General features: G+C 37.8%; 1 protein-coding gene across 1 annotated transcript in view; it reads left to right on the forward strand.

Moving 5' to 3' along the window:
- Window positions 1-19,777, forward strand: part of ETNK1 (ethanolamine kinase 1) — a 34,317-nt gene extending 14,540 nt beyond the window's left edge. Inside the window, exons 5-8 of the mRNA XM_081958099.1 lie at window positions 2,647-2,730; window positions 5,738-5,898; window positions 12,292-12,365; window positions 13,398-19,777. Of these exons, the coding sequence (XP_081814225.1) occupies window positions 2,647-2,730; window positions 5,738-5,898; window positions 12,292-12,365; window positions 13,398-13,470 (392 nt within the window). The 3' untranslated portion in view covers window positions 13,471-19,777. The remainder of the gene's footprint in view (window positions 1-2,646; window positions 2,731-5,737; window positions 5,899-12,291; window positions 12,366-13,397) is intronic.
- Window positions 19,778-22,492: the final 2,715 nt, after the last annotated feature.

Here is a 22,492-nt window from a genome sequence, read left to right on the forward strand (position 1 = left end):
TTCCAATGCATCTGATGTCTAAACATCAGATCTAAATAACAGTCCATTTTTTCCTTTCTGATTACATTTGTATATAAAAGCTTATCAGTGCATTAATCTGTTAAATTTAGTCATTGTAGCTTACCCACTTGAAAATTAATACTTTTTAATGATCTCTAAAGATATAGTAAACCAAATATATTCTTAATGTGCCTTTTAAATCTGGTCTTTGGTACTTTATGAATTCAAGCTAGCATCAACATTATTTTTAAATAGTGTTACCTTGCCTTACATAATACATCTATAATTATTTCTGAAAAAAATAACAGGCAAAACTGCATTAGTGCTTCACAATTAGTAGCAAGTACTCAAAGCTTTGAAGAAGTGGGAGTAGAAGACTAATTTTGACATTCAGTTTTTAATTTTCCTGAAGAAATACTGTCATAATTTTATTTGTATTTATTACAGATGCAAGCTATTCGTATAGTTGTTTGCATCCCTGCTCTGTAAGAGGAAATAGACAAAGGCAATTAGCCCGAACTGTTTTTACATAAACGTTTTCTTTCACTACCTGCTGGATATTCACGTTGCATTGAATGTGTCAGACACCATAAACAGAATTTTAATCAGGATTTTTAAGAACATATTTGGAGTCGGGCTCTAATTACTCTGAGGATTTTTGGGGACCATGCTACATGCCATTCCCGTGAATATTTGGGAAACAACGCCTTTGCCTGTAATTATGATTCATTATATCAATAAAAAAAGACAAAAGAATATTGCATCCAAATGATAACATTATGTCTGGAAGCAGCCCCTATTTCCTTAAATTCCAAAATGAAACTGAGCTGTGCATCTTGACGGCAGTAATTGAATTTCTTGCAAAACTTAAATTTAAGGCTGAGTTCCACTGTAATGTCAGTCTGTCAGAAGAAAGACCCGTGAAATGCAGAACTTTTCTCTTTAAAGTTTTGTGTCTTGTCAAATATGAGTTTGCCAAATTTTCTTCATCTGCTACAGATTAGGTATGCCATTGTTGCTGCCAAGTGGCGGCGTGCACCGTGCTACTTACAGGCACTGACTGGAGGTATTATCGCATCACTTGTTCGCATGCACCTCCCCCTAGGAGAGCACGGAGCCTGGTAACAGCCTCATCTGTATCTTAGCTTCATTTTCTTTCTTTCTTTCTGTCTTTTTGTTTTTGTTTTGTAATGTTATTAATTATAACTGAAAGTTAGCAAGGGGTTTAACGTATGGTGATAACAGCATTGCAGACATAATTAACGTAGTATATCTTGAATACAAATAATGTTTGATTTACTTAGTATTGTGCATGCAGGTTTTTCACCTGCTACCTTTATTGGTTTTGTTTTGTTTTTTAACTGCAAACATTTGGATAAAGTATAATTCTGTTAAGGGTTAGCTGCATTGGATGGCAAAAGAAGAGTTAAACCGACCGTGCAATTTGTTTTTAATGAATCATCTTTATAAGATGAGTGATTTGGGAAACAGGATTTGTTTAGGGGCCATCCAAAATATTTTCTGATTAGCCTGTAGGGTATAAAGTTACTCCCCGGCTTGTAAGATACTATTGTGAGAAGCCTCTATATATGTTTTAACTATATTAGTTTGTTCCACCACCACCCACCCCAACTAAAAAAATATCCTAGGTCTTGTGGCATCTTAAAGTTGACCACATTTATTATGTATCTGATGTGAATTTTTCTCAATTAACTGTAATCGCAAAGAATCCTGAAATATGTAATGGTAGGTAGACTATTTGGAATATAGACTGACATATCCTCAACCCTTTTATGGAACTATATTTCCCAGAGCTTCTTTGGAATGACTGATGAGGATTGCTAGCAATATATCCTAGCAGTGAGAACATTTAATGCCTCTACTTGCACTGCACAATGTAAACTATTTTTTATGATTGTATCGCCACATATGTGATATATTAAACACACTTAAAGTAAGGAAAAGCAGTTTAATTGTTCAGGGGTTCAAAGTTCATACTCTATTGCTTGGGAATATATAGTGCTGCTACCTTTTTTTCACATTTTAATCTGAGATATATGTCAGGAGAGACTTAATGACAATGTGAATTCATATTTGAATACAACCCATATGGCTTCATGCAGGTGTTGTTCTGATAGTAGGTAAATACTTAGGGAAGATGTGCTGTACTGTAAGCAAAATGAACACGTTTTGTATAAAGGAAGCAAAATAACAGCACGTATACAGTACCCCTTTTGCAAAATGATAAGCAGTCTATTAAAGAACCCCTTGCCTGTAACGGTACTAACTTATTTTGTGTTCAGCCCTGCTAACATTGGATGAAGAATAGTTTAAGAATGGTTTGAATATTATATTTAGAGACCAAGTCCTCCCAACTAATGGAATTTGAGATAACTGATGCCCCCCTGTGGTACAAAAGCAGAGGTTCTATCCCTAAGTAATTAAGAAAAAAGGTATCTGATAAAAGAAGTTTATTCTGTTCGTTAAAACAAAAAACAAAAAAAAATGCAATCTTGGAATTTCCTAAAATGCATGCTATACAGAGCACGGCAGAGTGGAACACACTGGCAGATATTAAGGGGCACAGTGCAGATTCATAGCGCTCCGCTCTTACTCTTACCAATTTTATTTTTGTGTCTCGTGTAGGTGATGTTCGGTTCATTGACTACGAGTACTCTGGATATAATTACCTGGCTTATGATATTGGGAACCACTTCAATGAGTTTGCAGGTACGGTAGTAACCTGGCTTCTAATGGCTTGGACCATTAGCGCTGCATCAGGATTGGATGAGTGCCTCACAATGTGCAGCTGTACAAATAGAACCACTTCTCAGATTTCTTGAAGCATCTTTTGCAAGGCATGCGCAGGTGCTTTGAGACTTGTTCCGATTGCTTCCGTGTGTTTGCACACATAGCTGCTTTCCTGGGAAGAAGACTCAATGACCTAAGATAAATCTTCCCTCTTGTCAGCCTGCAATGTCCCTGGACTTCCTTATTTCCCTTTCTTCATTGTGCCTGTAGTGGAAGCGGGGAGTCTTCCATTTAGAATTTAATATAGATTTTTGAATTCCTGGGAAGAAAGAGTACGTGGGCCATCCTTGGTTTCAGAAGCTCATGGGGACAGCCTTCCCCTATAGAATTGTGGGGGGAAATGAGAGGAAGAAGGAATACATGTACCCTTTTTGCTCCTCCACAATGAGATAATGTAGCAGGTATTCCTGCTGAAGGATTAAAACTCTTAATTAGGGCTATATGAAAGTCTGTATGAATATGCTCTAACAGAGCATTCTTTATGGTCTATTACACCAATTCCAGCTATGAAAATTGGGTCATAATGCATGTGAAATTATGTAAAATTGGAAGCTATAGTTATGTGCACTTCATGCTCCATTTACTTAGAGGAAGGAATGTAATCTGCGAAAAAGAAACACCTAGATTGCAAAACTGTTTTTAAAAGTCCATTTTGATACTGCCCCCCCCCCCCTCCATTTCCAAGATGACTTACAGAACAAACGGAATTTTCCGTTTATATCTGATTTGCTTCTCCTTAATATTCCTGGGAGAAATGCGAATTCTTTTCCTTAGTATTGCTGCAGAGACATCTTGAAATAGAAAGAACAACAGAGTTGGAAGGGAACTTGGAGGTCTCTAGTCCAACCCCCTGCTTGGGCAGAAAACCCTACACCACTTCAGACAAATGGCTATCCAACATCATCTTTAAAACTACTTAAAATATTTTGATTTGGTTTCCATCTAAGATATTTTCTTTAAAAATATCACAAGGATATTTTAAGGTACTTTTGTGCCAATGTACAATGTGTTCTAAAAATATTTTCTATATCTGCAGAAGCTGCTCATATTTTTAAATAACTTTGCATTGGTACCTTGAATTGACATTAAAAATCCTTTTTGAAAAATTCTTTTGGGAGGACTACATTTTAATTCTTTATTATCATCATAGAGCAGAATTCAAATAATTTCCAGCAAATTAAATGGAATAAAACATTATAATTTACAGCTAGAACATGATGTAATCAAAGTCTGTCTGATTTTACCAACAGTGTAGCAAAATTGGGCTTTACTCATTGAAGTTGAACCATACTAATAAAAGCTATATATAAAATAAATCAGAATTGCCTGAGTATTTTGCTAAGTAAAGAGCAATAAGGATTACATTGTTATGAAAAATGCAGTATAGTAGGACAGGGTTAGGGTTAGGAACTGCTGGCCAGCTTTTTAAAATTAATTGCTAGCCTTGCACCTGTTGCCATGTTATTTTGGGGTTTCGTTGGGCCACATTTTGAATTCTGACAGTATATGTACTGTATATTTATCTGCTGTGCAATGTTATACAAATTGGAGAAACTAATAAAGAAAATAAATGAATGAGATGAGAAAAATATGCCTAAATCAAGTTTATATCCATGCTATTCACTACTTTATATTTTTAAGAGCCATCTTTGCACTAAATCCATATGCTGCTTCAAGCATTCTGTTTTATTTTTGACTGCTAAAGTAGCCTCTAGCGTTGAATACCAAGCTCGCAAAGGATATGCAAGCAATCCTCGAATAAAGCTTAAGTTAGGTAGTGCTGTATTGGCCAACTTGTGTCAAAACTTGATACTGTATAGTAAGGAATGCTGCACATGACAGCAGGTTCCATTAAGACTGCTAACCTAATTTCCATCTCTTAACTAAAAAAAAAACATTATGTAAAGAACATGCTATGTATTATTGCTCTCACAAAACTGACACTATGGTAATTATGGCTGTGGTGAAGTTAAATCACTAGCTTTTTTTGTGGAAACCTCATCTTTAAGGGGTGAATATTTTGAGTCTCTGAACCTGCCCTGATGACTATAGAGACTTTGAAAAGAGGGCTCGGGATTAGGAGCAGGGGGATGCAGAGCACAAGCTGAAGGCAGAGAGAAAGTGAAAGGTGAAATAAAAAGCTGCTAGACTTCTCTATTCAGGTTTGTAAGAACCCTTGAACTCTTCAAAAAGACCCTGAAAAGTTTGCTATTCCCCTCTGGCCTTCAAATAAGAATGTTGGATGAGAAATAAAGGGGGCAGTTGTTGTATAAGAAAAGAAAAGAGGTTCCTAAATTTCTTCAGTTAAGACTCATTCCGAACTAGTTTATTGCAGAAGGCAGAACCAAAATGTCTTAATCTCTTTTGTGGGACATTATGATTTAATATTTAAATAGAGTGAAACTTGAAATGAGATCGCACTTAGATTTAAACCCCGCCTATGGAATTTTTAAAGCATAGCAGTGAATTTATCTTTCTATTCCTTTCTTGTGTCTAGCAATTGCCTCCCAACTGCTCTTCTGCCCCCAACCCCCCTTCTCTGCATACAGTCAGAAATCCCCCGGTGCACCAGAGGCAAAAAAAAAAAAAAGCTTTGGCTAGTCAGCTCCCATTTTCATTTTATAAAAATATTTCTTAGATGTTTATGGATGCCTAAGGAATTATTGGGGGAAAAATACTCTTAAGGCAACTACTTTGCCCTTTTCCCTATCTATTTTTAAATACAAATAATCTTAAAAAAATAAAGAGTGGGAAGTTTGATGGGTACTAAAGAATGTTAGGTGCTAAGACATGGATCAAATGAGTGCTTACTTTCTGTTTCAGATTCTGAGATAAATAAAGAGCAAAGCTGAACACGGGAATACAGAATTTGTTGTTGTTATTTTGAAATTGCAATTTTTCTTTTTAACGAGTTACTGTTTTATAGGAGTGAGTGAGGTCGACTATAACCTCTATCCAAGCAGAAAGCTGCAAGAACAATGGTTGAGATCTTACTTGGAAGCTTACAAGGAATGTAAAGGCTTTGGAACAGATGTCACTGAAAAAGAGGTTGAGGTACTTTACGTCCAAGTGAACCAGTTTGCTCTGGTAAGTTTAGATTTTATTTTGCTAACACCAGGACTGGGTGCAAGAGATCTTGACAAGGTTTTTCCATCCTGTTGTTCATCTTTCGTATGCCAAACCTACCATAAAAAGAAAGTTCTGTAGGATTGTGGAATGTTTGATTTTTTCTCCAGATTGTTATGCAAGGGGTGCTTTGGTGGAGTGTTTGTGGAAATAGTTTTCACAAAACTGCTCAATTACTTCTGGTATGACAGTTCAGAGGCAAAATAAAACATTCTCAAATTTTCCAGGGCAGGACAGTATCTTTCATGTGTCTAAAAAGGATAGCCACAATTTCTCTTTTGTATTGGCCATACCAAATTTACAAATGCTATGCTTTTGTCATCTTTACTACTACAGTGAAAATGCATGTCTTTTTTGTCCTTAACTAGGAGCAAAAATAAACATTACTGTTGGGGATTTTTTTACATATCGAACAAGTGGGTTTTTCAGCATGGTCACTGTGATTTGCACACATTGTTTATGTATTTATGCTAAGCCCTCTTCAGAACCTTCTAGATTTTATGAAATTATTTCACCGGCGCCTTCTACACTTTCTATTCAAATTTCAGTGTGTTTGCAACCACTGCTTTCTCAGCACATTCATATTTGAGATGATCATCCTGTTGCTGTATCGAGTCCTTGGTGCTCTCTGAACTTGGTTGTTTTCTTGCAGATGTTTCATTACCTAAACTAGGTAACATCATCAGTGCTAGTCATCAGTAGCCCCTTCATAATGACTTCCAATTCCATTATCACCAGTTCCACCATAAGATGGTCCAATTTATACTATTCAATCCTCACTAGCTTTTTTTTTGGGGGGGGGGGTAGACTATGAGTTCATCTGAGAAAAAGGTCTGAGACAGCTGTGACCTCTTCTGGATTACTTTCTTACTCATCAGGATAGTCCAAATTGAGACTTTTCGCTTAAGTTATATTGAGACTATCAAGATTGTAATTGGCCATCTCATGATTATTCAACTTCCAAAAGGCCCATTTCTCATAGTTCAGTTGCCTCCCTGCCCACCAGGTCCTCTTTCATAATCCCCATTTCAACCTCTTTGAAATAACCTAATAGCAATAGCACTTAAGACTTATATATCACTTTACAGCTCTCTCTAAGCGATTTACAGAGTCAGCATATTGCCCCCAACAATCTGGGTCCTCACTTTTACCAACCTCAGAAGTACGGAAGGCTGAGTCAACCTTGAGGCTGGTGAGATTAGAACTGCCAAACTGCTGGCAGTCAGCAGAAGTAGCCTGTAGCACTGCATTCTAATCACTACACCACCGTGGCTAAGATAGAAGCAGGAGTGTCCAATTTCCTTCCATGTTCTTGGTCAAAGGCATGATTGTTGCCCAATCATGTCTTTGACTAACCGCTTGATACCTTTTCCAAGTATCTCTCTCTTAGTCACAGGAATCTTCTCAAATAATTTTTATTCAGACAGATCCTGTATTTGAGATACAATCAATATTCTTTTGGCTCAAGATCTTATCCTTAGTGAAGGCTGCATGTACTAAGTCAGCTTCAGATTCTTTCTATTGCCATCAATCCATGAGATCTGCTCTATTAATCTCTAAGCAGAACTTTTCCCGATCCATTTGATCTAGATCCATTAGAATGTCTGTTCCTACAACAAATTCTCTTGCTGTCTTCGCAGAGGATAAAATACTAAGTTTAAAGTGATACTGTTTCCATTCTCCAATTTCTAGTGCTTTCAGTCTTGCTGAAGACCCTAAGATCTCCTAGGCAAAACCACGTCTTATATTGCTGATTTTGCAGTACAAAGTTTGATTAATGGAATAGGAGATACTTTTTCTTATAACACTAAATTCAAATATTATATTGGGTACATTTTATTCATGCTCTCACCATCATTAATATTTTTCATGTGTGGATAAGGAAGGCTGGAAATCGCATAGCTTTTCTTCTTATCATTCTCTATAAACAAGCAGTGAGACCTTGGAGTGCCAAGGCAGGATAATCAGTGAGAAAAGTAAGAGTGTTTCATTTCCAATACACAAACCTCCAGCCTCCGAGTAGCAGTGTTATTGTTGCAATCTTCTTTGTTTCTTTTTGTATCTTTTTTGTATTTCAACTTTAAAAAAAAAGTCCGATTCTTGAATTAGTTAGAACACCCACAGTAATGAAAGAGAAGAATTTTAGTCCATAGGTTACAAAGAATAATAAAAGAAAAAAAATAGAAGAAGAAAACTTAATCCATTCGTTTTAAAAGGCTTGCATAAATTCCATCCATGAAGATAGCATTTAAAAAGTAAGATAACCCACTGTCCAAAACGATTCCAAATTTAATTCCACTGCTTATTTCTTCTGTTCTCCAATTTAAATTAGTTTTAAGTTTTTTATAGGCAGTCTCTTTTAAAACAGTAAAAATTCCTCACCAGCTGGAAACACTTTCTCTTTCCGTATCCTTCCGTTTTGGAGCCGCCCCGACTTCATCAGCCTAATGGCTGGATTTTTTGTCGCCGGCTTGAAGAACTTCTCTTGGATCGATCATGGTCTTTGCGATGTCCCTGAGATCAGCAAGACGTGTTCTTCCTGTTCACCGTCTCTGCGGGACGGTTTAGGTCCGTTTGGACCACCCAGCGGCAAAAGTATCGACAGCGATCTCAGAGCATTGAGATTGCACGTCGTCTCGTCGCGACATTGGCTCCTCCTCCTCCCATGTTGGCTTGTTTTCTTAAGTACATTCCTAACTAGCCTCTATGTTCTGCTATTATCGTGAGACTAGAACCAAATTATTTGGAATGTAGTTATTCATAAAATAGTGTTAGATGGTAACTGTAAGATCCCTCTACAGATAGTCCTTGGTTTACTTCATTTGCTTTTCTTCATCACAGAACACAGAAGCATTTTACAGCATCGTACGCATATATAAAATAAATAGGGTTGTGCAATTTGGGAAGAAGTAATTTAGGAGTACCCAGCTTGAAGGAAGGATCTATTTCATGGTCATTAAAGCAGCTGTGTCTGACTCCAGGCCAGGGCAGCTGCTGTGAGGCTCCAGGGTATGGGTACAGACACCGCTACTTCAATGATAGTCACCGACAATTGTGTTTACACTGCCATATGTTCCAAAGTACCTACTTCCAGTCAAAACCAAAGCATCCTTAGAAAATAGGAATCAGTCTGCTTTAATTGCTTACTGCCATCTGTACACAGTTCATTTGCAGAGACAAAAAAGTTTCTAGGGCTTTATCATGTTGCCACCGTGTCTATTCTGGTCATGGTATGCACAAGTGCTAACCATGTTGGCTTGTTTTCTAAGGACCTTCCTAACTAGCCTCTATTTTATGCCATCATTGTGAGACCAGACCCAAATTGGAAAGGACCTTGGAGGTCTTCTAGTCCAAACCCCTGCTACCATTTCAGGCAAATGTTTGTAGTTATTCATAAAAGAGGTGGCATTTAGAGGATGACTACAGCTAGTAACCTACTTGACTTATGACCACAATTGAGCCCAAAATTTTTGTTGCTAAGCGAGACATTTGCTAAATGAATTTTACCCCATTTTATGACCTTTCTTGCCACAGTTGTTAAGTGAATCACTGATGTTGTTAAGTTAGTAACAATGGTCAAGTGGATCTGGCTTCTCCTTTGGCTTTGCTTGTCAGAAGGCCACAAAGATGCCGCAAAGATGATCGCATGACCCTGGGACACGGCAACCTGGATAAATTCATGTCAATTGCCAAGCATCGGTTTTGTGCCAAGCTATGGCACAAAACCGTTATGCTATGCCAAGCATAAATTTTGATCATGTGACCATGTGGATGCTGCAGTGGTCATACGTGTGGAAAACAGTCCCTTTTGTCAGTGTTGCCGTAACTTCGAATGGCCACTAAACGCACTGTTGTAAGTCAAAGACTGCCTTGCAATTCCTACTGAAATATAGCATGAAATAAAATATGGCACAAAATGCTGTAGCTCTCAAGATAGCAAACTCGCTTAAAAATAGCTAGTAATGTAAAGTGTTGTAGGAATAAGGCCATTTCCCTATACCAGGAAGTGCTTGAATATCTTCCGCTACTTGAAAGCGGTTTTACTGTTGGAAATACATCTTGCCTTACGTTTATGAGGGCTTTACAAAGTGTTTTAAAGAGGTGCTCTACGTAATGTGTTAGAAGAAACAAATTACTTCTCTTCAAGAGGTAATCCCTCCTTTTTGCGACTCACATAGCTACTTTGAAGGCTGGCCCCATCTGAGCAGTTGGGTCACTAGCAAAGTGGCTGAATGTGCCCACGCTTGCAGCAGAATGGCTGCGTAGGCCTTCCAAAGGATGCAGATACTCCTAGGGGAGGTGACTTACCAGTACTAGCATGCAGAGCTGCTTAGGAGTTTGTGAACCTGTTTGAATTTTCAATATTTCTGTATCAATATGACCTAAAATATGATATCTTCTCCACGCGGGACTTAAAACTAGGCAAAAGGAATCCAATTAAATTCATCAAAAACATCAAATTTATTCACTTATTTACTTGAAACGATGAAAGCTACATGTTTGTGTAGGGCAAAAGCTTTTGTTTTCAGTAAGTGATGTAGCAGTTTGGGTAGCAATAACTGCAATTAAACATTTCCAATGTCTGTTGATCAAATTGGACATCATCTTAGAAGAATTTAGGCCATTCCTCCTTACAGAGCAGCTTCGACTTCTTTGAATGAACTTCCTCCTTTGGACCCTTTAACGTAACTTTTATAGTCTCAGTCCTCAACAACCACAATTGGGCTTGAATTTTGGTCGTCAACAATGCATTCATAAAATAAGATCAGTGGTGGGATTCAGCCAGTTCGTACCATTTCAGGAGAAAAGGTTGTGAACTTTCTGAGCAGTTTGGTGAACTGGTTGTTGGAAGAAATAATTAGGGCAGAGAACCGGTGGTGAGATTATTTGAATCCCACCACTGAATAAGATGTCACATGAACACATGATTTAGTGATCGCAATAAATGTAAATTTTGTTAAGCAAATGTTACTGATCATCAGTCAAACCAAGCCATTCCAGGCCTGGTCCTTCCCAGCCGTGACCAGGTAAGGGACTGCCTCTAATTCCACCAATAAGGTAGAATCTTCCATACTTGGCACCTGATTATCCCCCTTAGATTGAAGCACTTGGCTGTAATTTCCCATTCAAATAAACTGATAATTGTAGAAGTTCACATACGTTCCCCCCTCCCCCCCCCGATATGTAACTTTAGATGATTTTCTTCAATAAAGAAATGAACAAATATAATGTTTTTTTGAGTCTTCTGTTTAATTGGGTTGTCTCTAGTTTTAGGATTTGTTTGGAGAACAGATCATGTTTTAGGTGGCATTTATGGAAAAATATTAAAACTTCAAGAGGGTTCACGGAATTTTAACCAATCTACTCGTGTGAGTCCTAATGCTTACATGTGACTTTAATAAGCTACTTGGCTAAAAATATTTCCCATAAAATACAGTTTATTGGCTATATAAGTCTAAAATGTACATTTCTTTGTGTATATATTCTTTGATTTAATTTCAATTGTTTTTCAACTTTATTTTGCACTACAAATTTTATAAGAACTTTCAGGTTAGATTGTAGAATTGAATGGCACTATTTAGTATAGTACCTGTAAAACCTTTGCTTCATAAATGAGTGGATTATTGTGATATTGCCTTAGTGTGTGCCATGTTGCCACTTCAGATTATTAATGTGTAAGATCTAATTTGCAAGTTACATGTGAACAAAGTGTCTTTTGTGTTTGAGGTATCACACAATAGGGTAATATAGAAAAAACAGGAATTGTTATCAAGCAACTATGAAATAATGTGATAGAAACAGAAATACATCAACTCTGTAAATAAGGGAGATTTGGTATCTTTCAAAACATATTTTGGATGTTAGATATTGCAGCCTTAATATTTAAGAATAAGAATACTTTATTGTCATTGTACATATATACACAGTATACCGGTACAATGGACTAATGGAAATATGCCTCTTCAGTTTTAAGTTTTCAGAAAATTTTCATTATTGTGATAATGTATTTAAAACTCATTAACCATATCTGTTAAATTGTGGTTTGATATTGAAAATTACACTGGAAGCTCTTCATGTCAAATGATAGAGAGATAAAATAGATGTTTTGTTAACATTTACATTATATGATATTGTATTTTTTTTTGTAGAAGTCTTAAATATTTCAAAGGAAACAAAAGTATAGTACAATTAGAGCTTTCAGAATTTGAGGTTGTCTGTGCAAATTGAATTTGGGGAAAACTGGTATCATAGTATGCATATTCATTAATTTACATTGCTTTTTCTAAGTAGTCTCTGAAAGCAAAACCATTCTGACTAATTTTACTGATCAGGGTTATTTGTCTTCCTCTGCAGGCCTCTCATTTCTTCTGGGGATTGTGGGCCCTAATTCAAGCCAAATACTCCACTATTGACTTTGATTTTCTAGGGTAAGTAATTAACAGAGTCACCTTATGTTGGCTATATAAAATATTCTGTAATCATAGGATTTTATATTAAAAATACTTGGCTTCACCTTTCAAGTAATATTTTTGTAAACTTTTTGGTTTAAGATACAGATCTTTAAATTTGAAATAACTATAATTGACTGTGAAATAGATTTTTGTTGATACAAATTTTTTTGTCAGGATATTCATTTGTGTAAAACTAAAACAGTAAAGCATAAACACAAAGAGCTGCTTCTTTGATTAAAAGTATTAAAATTTCATTTATTCAAAAGTTTGATGAATAGCTGCTTGTGATCAAGTGCTAATGATTTATGAATACAAACTATTTTTAACCCCTCTCAGAGAATTGCAGTTCAACCAAATTAACTTTTAAAATGTTTAAAAACCCATTATAACTGAACAAGCAGAGTCTAATTTAAATCATTTTGAATTAAACTAATTTAAATAGATTAAAGAGAGCGAGAACTGTCCAATTTTCATGCTTCTTTTTCATGTAAATCCAGTGCATCAACCTTTCCTAACCTGGTATCCCTTAGATGTGTTCTTTGAATTTCCATAATACTCCATCCAGCATGATTATGTACCACATTGGCTGAAGTGACATGGGAATTGAAGTCCCAACATATAGCCCCAGATATATGCCTTGCTTACCGGAACCATAATCCTAACCTTATTAAGGCTGGTTATAAATACCAAGATTTTTGGCTACATAAACTCAAAACATAAATGCTGAACGGGTTATATTTGCTAATCAAGTTGACCTGGGATTAGGTTGAAATGTCTGTGGAAATATAACCTTAATCTGCTATCCATATCATATAATCTGGCTCATATATATTTTTAAAAGTTGGAAAAGCTATCTGCATATCTCTGGCAATTTTTACGAAAGCATTACATAACCACTAGATGGCAGGAAAAACTAAAAATAAGTGTGTATAAAAGTTAAATATTGTGATTCATGGAAAACTGGACCCAAAATCATATTTCACCGAATGCTTTTGTTTGCTCACATAGGTATGCAGTTGTTCGCTTCAATCAGTACTTCAAAATGAAGAATGAAGTAATGGCATTAAAACTTCCTGAGTAGAATTTGAGAACTTGGTTACCCTCCTGTTGAGAAGATTCCTTACTGTTTTTTTTCATGAGTACATAATAGGAAAAGCTCTACATTTGTATTATTCCTTCTTCTTCTTCTTTTTTTTTGCTTTTCACTGCCTCTAAATAACAATCTTTCAATGGTAAACTTCAAATGAAGGTCTTTCGGATATTGTGGAAGGATTAGAAGCTAATGGATTTCTGAAACACAAGGAGAGCAAATTTAATTCTTTTTCTTGTATTTTTTTTTAATGTGAGACATGAATTATTTATTATGAGTTTAACATTCCATTGCTGTTGTTTATCGGTCCTCCTTATGGGAGCGAGTGCAGGCGATCATTCTGTAAACTTTTTTTACATCTCAAATTGGTACAGCATTCAGTTGTTTAACCGTGAACCACATGGAATCTACACAACAAAATACCGTGTTTTCCCGAAAATAAGACAGGGTCTTATTTTCTTTTGCCCCACGAAATATGGCCTTGGGCTTATTATAGGGGGAGGATTTATTGTTTTGGGGTTGCTGGGCAGCTGCTCCCTTGTGAGCGGGCTCCCGAAGAGCCGGGCACAGCCTCAGAGGCGAAGCAGCCATGAGGTGACCATGCTCACGATCAGCCACCCAGCAAACCCCCTCTCCAGCCAGGCAAGGCGCCATTCACCATTCTAGGGGGTATCCCTAAGCCGCCAAGCCACGTGGCAATCTGCCCGCCCCCCAGCTCCTGCGGCTTGGCACATTAGGGATACCCCCTAGGTCAGTGCCTGGAGCTCTGCCTTCCTGGTGAAGGGGGTTGCGTGAGCACCTGTTCTGCCCCCAGCAAGCATGCTCCCAGACACACCATGCCCTGGCCTAGCTCTCCTTGCAGGGTGCTGCTGTGGTGCTCCGAGCATAACTAGCTTCCAAACTCCAAAACTCGGCTGTCGAGTCTTCCAGCAGCGGCCGCTCTAGGAGTGTGCTCTATGGTTGTGGGCCGGCTGCCGGACAGAGTCTTCCGCACAGACAGACAGCTGGGGGCGGGCAGAGCACCACATGGCTTGGCGTCTTAGGGATACCCCCTAGGTCAGTGAATAGCGCTCTGCCTGGCTGGAGAGGGGGTTTGCCGGGCGGCTGCTCATGAGCATGGTCACTTCATGGCTGCTTCGCCCCTGAGGTTGTGCCCGGCTCTTTGGGAGCCCATTCACAAGGGAGCAGCCACCTGGCAACTCCCCCCTCTAGCCAGGCAGAACGCCACTCCCCAACCTAGCAGTATCCCGAAGACCCCAAGCAACGTGAGCGCCTCCCCCCCGGCTGCCGCAACTTGGTGCTTTCGGGATACCGCTAGATCAGTGAGCGGTGCTCTGCCTGGCTGGAAGGGGGGGTTGTCCAGGGGGCTTATTTTCGGCAGTGGGCTTATATTTTTGCCCATGCAAAAAATGTGGCACGGTGTTAGTTTCAGGACAGGTCGTATTTTCGGAGAAAAACGGTATCCCAGTTTGTACTTGAGCCACTGGTGCTGACTGGAGATTATATCAGGGTGGAACAAAATAATTTTCATTCTCTTGTTTCTCTCACCTCTAGCAAGCTGCTGTATTGGGGGGGGGGGGGGAATGACCGTTCTTGTATATAGTGGAAGCAAAAATTTTGGGGAGACCTGCTTACTGCATTAAGGAAATGATACCCACTCTCTCTCAGCTTTTAAATTTGAAGAGGGATCTTACCCTGAAATGTAAGCTTTAAGTGGCCATCCAGGTGTTGCGTGTTTTCTTCCTTAGCAAGTTTTTTGAAATCTTCGAACACCTTGTTATAAAATCTAGGGATAAAGATATTAGCTAGAAACTTTAGTAAAAACCAACAGTGTTTTTGTTGAGAAGTCCTGTAATAATTGGGAGCAAAAGTGTACCACTTAAATTTTTATTTCTTTAGGCTTGGTGAGTGCTCATTTTTCTTCATTGACTCCCTTACCTTGATTCCACTTTCTTCGCCTTCTTTTCTTTAGTAAATGGTAGTGGCATTAGAAGAACGAGAATTGGTCACAGACATTTTAATCTTCTTTTTCAAAAGCCATCCTACCAGGAATGGTTTAAATTTCAAAAAAAAAATGTGAAATGAAACACAATGTTTACTTAGCTAGCGTACGTGTGTGCGTGTTTAAGAATGGGGGAGTTGCGTTAAACTTTGAAAGTCGCAACATTTAAGTTCAATAATAGTTTCTGTAGGTGTTATATATTTTTTTGTCCATTTTGGTCACTTAAGTGCCCATATATGCGAAGTCTGTGTGTTCATATGCATTATGTGTCAATGCAAATATACCTTAAACAGCGATGAAGTGAGGAACCTGTTGCCCAGACTCAGTAAAATATTTATTCAGAAATATTTTATGGGACTCTGTAAAACAAACATTGGCTAAAAAATAAACCTGACTTGATCTGATGTAGGATATGAATGAAAAAAATTATACTGATAACATCTGTTTACGGAAATAAAAACATGACCACATGCATTTTGAAATATTTTTAAAAGCATTGTCTTAGAATAGTGATACCTCAAGCGTCCCATTATTCAGCTAATTAGTTTAGAGAAAGTAGGGTACAATCAGTTTCCCCCAGTGTGGTGCTGAATGGGTGTGATGAACGTAATTGCGTGGATAGTTCTGAGGTTCCAGGTTATCAGTATGGTAACAGGAATTATATTCTACTCCTACTTAAAGCTTTCATATGGAGAAGGGTAGTTTTACTTTTAAGATACATTTCAGCTCTTACCACAGTTGTACATAAATTGGACAGCTTCTCTTGATGATCAGTGTTGAGCCAATTATTAAAGAAAACTTCTAATTTATCAGGTAAAAGGGTGTTGCTCGAGCTCTAGAAAATAAGAAAACAGCCCCTTCTTATGTCTTTGCATTCATTTTATATATTCTTCAATGCCATTTTACGGTGAGGCCCTTAGGAATTAGGCAGAATTAAGTTACAGAAAGCTTTAATTTTCAAAAGCCTAGAACTGCTTTGCTCAAAATACTCTCTGAATTAAACCTTTAGAGATTGTTGGAAAAAAGTAAAAGTTACTTTTCCAGCTACGTTTCCCCCCCCCCCCCATCCTGGCAAGGCTTAAAGGTTTAGTAATATTTTTGAAGGTTATTTTAGTTCATTATCATAATGGTTATCATCTCCCTTATTTTTGTTACATAATAATAAGCTTTTATTATACATAAAAAATGATATCCAAAGTATCAGCTCCTCTGTTAAGCTGGATAGAGAAGAATGTGCCTCAGTGGATGAATCTGCAAATATTGATAAACTTTTATTACATTTCAACTGAGCTTAATATGAACTAATTAAAAGTTTTTCTTTAAAAATAATAATAATGAGCTCTTTAGAAGAGATGTATTTTGGCTTAGTCTCCAAAGTGGCTGGATTTCAATCGTGTTCCCATTTTTGCCAGAATGGTGTGAGATTGAACATTTTCCAGCACAGTGTGTTTCTGAATACATTGAAGATGTATAAAAATAATTAGTGGTTTAAAGTCATCTTAAGAGAAAATGTCCATTTACCTTAAAGAGTAGTACATGTAGCTTAATATAGTTACATTTTGTTATTTCAGAAGCTGCTGTTTTCTGCTCTCCGCTTTTTAAATTCTCATTTTGGATTTTTGAGATGACTTTGTCACGCTTTCCAGCTTGCTCTCATTTTTCAAGTACTTGAATCTTTTATTTTCCAGAGCTCTAGAAAACAACCTCAGGTAATTGTGGTAACAAACTAAACTGTTGCCTGTACTATTAAGCTAAAAGATCCTAATGCCATCACTAGTGACATTGTTGTAAAATGTAGTGAAAAATAGGGAGTTACTAGAAACAGCATTTGACACTGTAAACATAAGCCTACAGACCATAGTGGCCTAGTAGCTTTTGTAAAGCAGAAATGCGTGAATTTTTCATGACACTGGCAATCAGACCAGGTTAATCAACCTACCCGATGGATTCTGACATCGAAGCTTCCTTGGTGTAACAGTGGTGGATTTAAAAGAAAATTGGCATTGTTTTGAACTCTGGGCCTGGGGTTCTTAATGTGAATTTTGTAGAAGGATGAGCTAATCAATTTATGGTAACCGGGTCTGACTGTGTATATATAATAGTGTAAATAACCATTTGTAAATTAGTGTGAATTGTATGGTACCTCACATTTATGAATTTATGTATTTTCATTTTATGTTCCTTTTTGTAGAATTTGGATGTAAACCCAAATATCCAGTTCTTGACATCTGTTGAACTCTTTTTGTTAAATAGGCTGCCTTCAAGGGAATTCCCAGTTGGAAAACAATAGGGTTCAGTACCTGAGGATGCATATTAGCTTACATAAGGTGTCTTTCTTACAGTGTTTGTAGCGTCTGCCTTAGTATTCATACATTTTTGTTGGAAGAGCTAATCAATCTAAACATGGGTTAGCACAACAATTGCTTTCAAGTGACAATATCCATTCTTCCAGTAGGAAGCAGGTTGGCTAATTAGAAGGGGGGGAAAAACGGTTTTCTCTTCTGAGATATAATGAAGGTCCACTCCGAGTTGGGCTTGTCATGCACAGGTAACTCTTGCTTTGAAAAACCCTTGTACAAATTCCTAACAGTGGAGGCTCCTGCATATAAAGCAGCAACATCATCAAACATGAGACATAGAAATAGAATTCACCACTATTGCAAATAGAAACAGCTCATGCAAAAAGAAAGATACACACACACACACAACTGAAGCAGCAAATGATACAATCAAGTCCTTAACATAGTTGAGAAATTTCTGTAAGACGTGCTTAAGAGAACTTTGTTTTATTCCTGGTTCAATCTGACTTTTCATAAAATCTGGATTTGCATCCTCTGATTCATTGACATTTTTTTTAAAAAAAAAAAATCCCATAGAGGATTTGTGGACACCCTTGAAAGTTGTTAAAGTTGCTTTAAGTTCAAGGGTGCTTTATGCTGGTTCTGTAGAATTGATGAAATTGAACATTTTCTCAATTTCTCCTAATTTTCCTTTTGGTTTAAAGAAACCAAACCCCTAAAAGTGAAACTTTTGTCCTTGTCAGTTCTGGTACACGTTCTTGAAAAGTTGTATTTTGTTGAGCCTACTTTTTAAAAATTAATTTACCTGTGATTCTTAAAATTTTCTTCACACGCACGAAAGTTGCTAGGGCTTGAAATGAACAGTTAAATCTAGAGGGGTTTTTTGGCCTGGAGTTCAGTTTCTGTTTAATCAGATTGGCCACATGTAGGGAATCTGATATCATTATGGACGAATAATTGTCCACTGCTGCATCATTATAGATGAAAAATAACAGAACTTGCTATATAAGATCTTCATTTGGTAGAGTACATTGATATCCGATGTGCTTTAAATGATGAATTGATATTTGTGTTGTGTTAGAATTTTTTTTTTAAAAAAAATTAAAGCCTTTTGGGGGAGCCTGCCATTTTGACAAAATCCTGAAACCCAGTCGAAGTATGGTGGCCAATCATGTTCTTTTTGGCTTGGCTTTCCATCTCCATACTGCAAGTGCTAATTAATAGGTTGATTGAGATAATAAATAAGCACTTAAAGGAATTGTAAGCCTTTGCTGCCGGAAAGTGCTGTATAAATTCTAAATAACAGCAAAAGCAATTCTCAGTAGTTTGAAGACAAATACTAACGCAGACCAGCAAACGCAGTGGCTCCACTGTGAAAATACCGATTTAAAATACCAGTCACAAGGATAGCTCGGCAACGTTACTGCCGGGCTTAATTTCAGTATGGTTAAAATTCCTTGTGTTTCTGATAAACGCCTATATCCTGTTTATTTTCAGAGGTGGATCCTAGTTGTGTAAGAAGCCTTATCTTTCATTGTGAATTGTGTCAGCGGTGTAAAATATATATTTTTTAACATCTTGGGGCAATTAAATTTTTTTGCATTTACAAGGATTCATTTCTTGAGGCTGAGCATCCATGTGTGACGACAACAACAACAACATCATATAGGAGTAGACCACCACTTTGGCTCTCTTCTCTCCTTGCATTTTAAATCTTTTGTTTGTTGAGTCAGTCTTGTCCTGTGAAGGGTTGCCTGTCCAATGAAAGGGAGAGGAAAAATCCCTAATTTGTATGTTATGAATGGAACTAAAAATTGTGCTTTTCTGTTCATTGGCTTGTACTGGAGTGAATTTTCTTTTTAGCGAAGCATTGTTGAAGCTCTATATTAAGGCCTTTTATCATTGATTTCAATGAAGGAATGTATCTTGCAAAGAGATTTATATTATGTAAATAATTCAAAATTGGTTGTAACAATAAAGCTGGTTTTTAACTGCATTTCAGTTGTTTTACTTTTCATAACTTTTTTGGGGAAAAGAAAGTTTCTCAGAATCAACCGTTTCCTGACTTCTGAATGGCCCCTAAATCCTCCTCTGTTGGTTATTTTTAATATCAGAAAAAATGAATCATGCTTACTAGTGAGCTTTCAAGTGTATTTCTGATATGAAAGTCCAGATTAAAATATTGGTAGCACCTCTTCCCCTCCCCCCCAATAAGCAAATATTAAATCGATGTCTCACACATTTGTATCAAACAACACATCTTCATTAGTAGGCTTTTCTTTTACTTGCCTAAAACAACTCAAAACCTCATCTGATTATTATACTTTGCTCAACTGCTTCCCTGGGGAGAAACAGTAGCTCAGAACTTCAAGGTTCAACTTCAATTAAATAATGCCTTCCCATGGGAAAAGACATGACACCACTAGGCGCGGTGGTCAAGAGCAGGGGTCTCCAACCTTGGCAACTTTTAAGACTTGTGGACTTCAGCTCCCAGAATTCCTCAGCCAGCAGCTGCCTGAGGAATTCTGCGAGTTGAAGTCCACAAGTGCCAAGGTTGGAGACCCCTGGCCTAGAGGTTAAGGTGCTAGGCTTGTCAACTGGAAAGTTGGCAGTTCAAGATCCAAACCCCATATGACGGGGTGAGCACTTGTTCTTGCCCCAGTTCCTACCAACCTAGCATGCAAATGCAAGTACCAGTTCGGTGGGAAGGTAACACTTCCATGCACCTTGGCATATAGTCATGCCGGCCACATGCCCATGGAAAGTCTTCAGACAACACTGGTTCCCTCAGCTAGGAAACGGCCTATTGCCCCCAATAATCTGGGTCCTCATTTTATTGATCTCGGAAGGATGGAAGGCTGAGTCATCCTTAAGTCAGGTGAGATTCGAACTTGGCTGTATCTTAATAGAACTTGAATCCAAAACAAACTCTCAAAAGTACTGTGATTTGACACTATAGATATAAACCAGTCCTTTTCATTTCAGCATCCCAGGCGTTCTGGAATTATGCTGGAACACATACACATGGACACACACACGCTGAGGGGTGTTAGGGGTGTCTTACTCCCCACAGTATTTGTTTCAGAGAGTAAGTCTTCTGTGTACCAAGTTTGGTTGAAATTGCTCGAGACGTTCCAGATTATGCTGGAACACACCCACCCACACAGATATATATATATAGAGAGATGAACAACAAATTTTCTGGCTATTTTTAACTACCTAATGACCATGTATAGTGGGTTATTTCTTGTGTGTGAGACTAGTCAGCAAAGCTCAACAAACAATGCAGCAACACAGCTTCATATTTGGCAAGCTGAAACCTCAACAACCTATATACACACACACATATTTGCATTTGACACTACATATGAAAAAGTATACCAGAAAATGATATTGATACAAATATGAACTGGGAACTTATCCAGAGCAATTTTGGGGGCTGTTTTGTTGAGTAATGCATTTTCCAGGACATTGTGGCTTGGAATAAATAATGTCTTTTAAAAGCAAATGTTCAATCAGAGGTGCACTTAAAGCAATATAGTACCATACAACATGCCTTAAGTTTGTTCCAAACCAAGGACAGAGATCAAAATCTGGAGGTATTATATTTTCAGCCTGGAACATTAAAATTTGCGACACTATTTCAAGCTTAAAATATTCAGAAAATGTTTCTCCCATTCGGAGCATCATATACACCACCTTAAATTCTTAGAAAGGTTTGGATATAAATGTAATTTGCAAGTAACAGAATACTTCTTGAATAATTATCTGAGTGATTACATTAATCATCCATAACTTGGGTGGATACCCAGCGCTAACCAGGTGCCATGAAATCATTATACTTCATAAAATATCAAGCAAGTAACCTATATCAAAACAAGAACAAAAAAGTATTTTATGATACACCACCCGTTGAGCAAAACCTATTAGATTGGTACATTGCAGAAGCTTGAAATAGCATACAACACACTCCAGTGGTGGGTTCCAGATCCTGTCGCAACTGGTACGTTGCAACGGGGCCGGGCGTCCACCTCAGACACGCGGGCTGTGCATGCATGCACACGCTACCACCCTGTGATGCCCCAGCTGCTTGGCAGCTTGGCGGCCGTATGCTGTGCGCATGTACGCAATTGGCCCGTTTCCCTCAAAAAGCGGTAAGGAACATGGGCGGGTGGCCCCAACGAACCACCGTTCCAGTACAGTGGCCTCTGCTGCCAGCTGCCACTGGTATGTCCGTACCAGGCCGTACCGCCCAGAACCTACCACTGGCGCACTCCCCCATTTTTCCGACAATAACCCTGAAAATTAAGTTGAGTTGAGAAAGTGATAAATCATCTAGACATTTTCATGGTTGAGAACAGACTGAAAACCGAGTCTCCCTAATCCTACTGCATTTTAACCACCACACGACTACTTTAAGGCAATTAATTTACACACTTAAAAATGGTTTTTATTTTTCACAAGAGACCCAAATGTGCTTTTTCAAGAGGCAACTGGACTTCCTGGTTCTTCTTCGAAGACGCTTCGAAGAAGCAGAGCTGAAGAAGCTTCTTGGATGAGAAGGGAAATGTCTTCAAAGAAAAGTACCTTTGGGACAATCATGACTGAGAATCTCCATAGACATTTTCACCAGAGATTTAACTGTAATCTGAAATCTATAATCTGAAGTCTTTCCTAGCACCCATTTTTTCAAGGGGTGTGTGTGTGTGAA

This window comes from Natrix helvetica, assembly GCF_964273705.1.
Source record: "Natrix helvetica genome assembly, chromosome: 6".
NCBI classification, from domain to species: Eukaryota; Metazoa; Chordata; class Lepidosauria; order Squamata; family Natricidae; genus Natrix; species Natrix helvetica.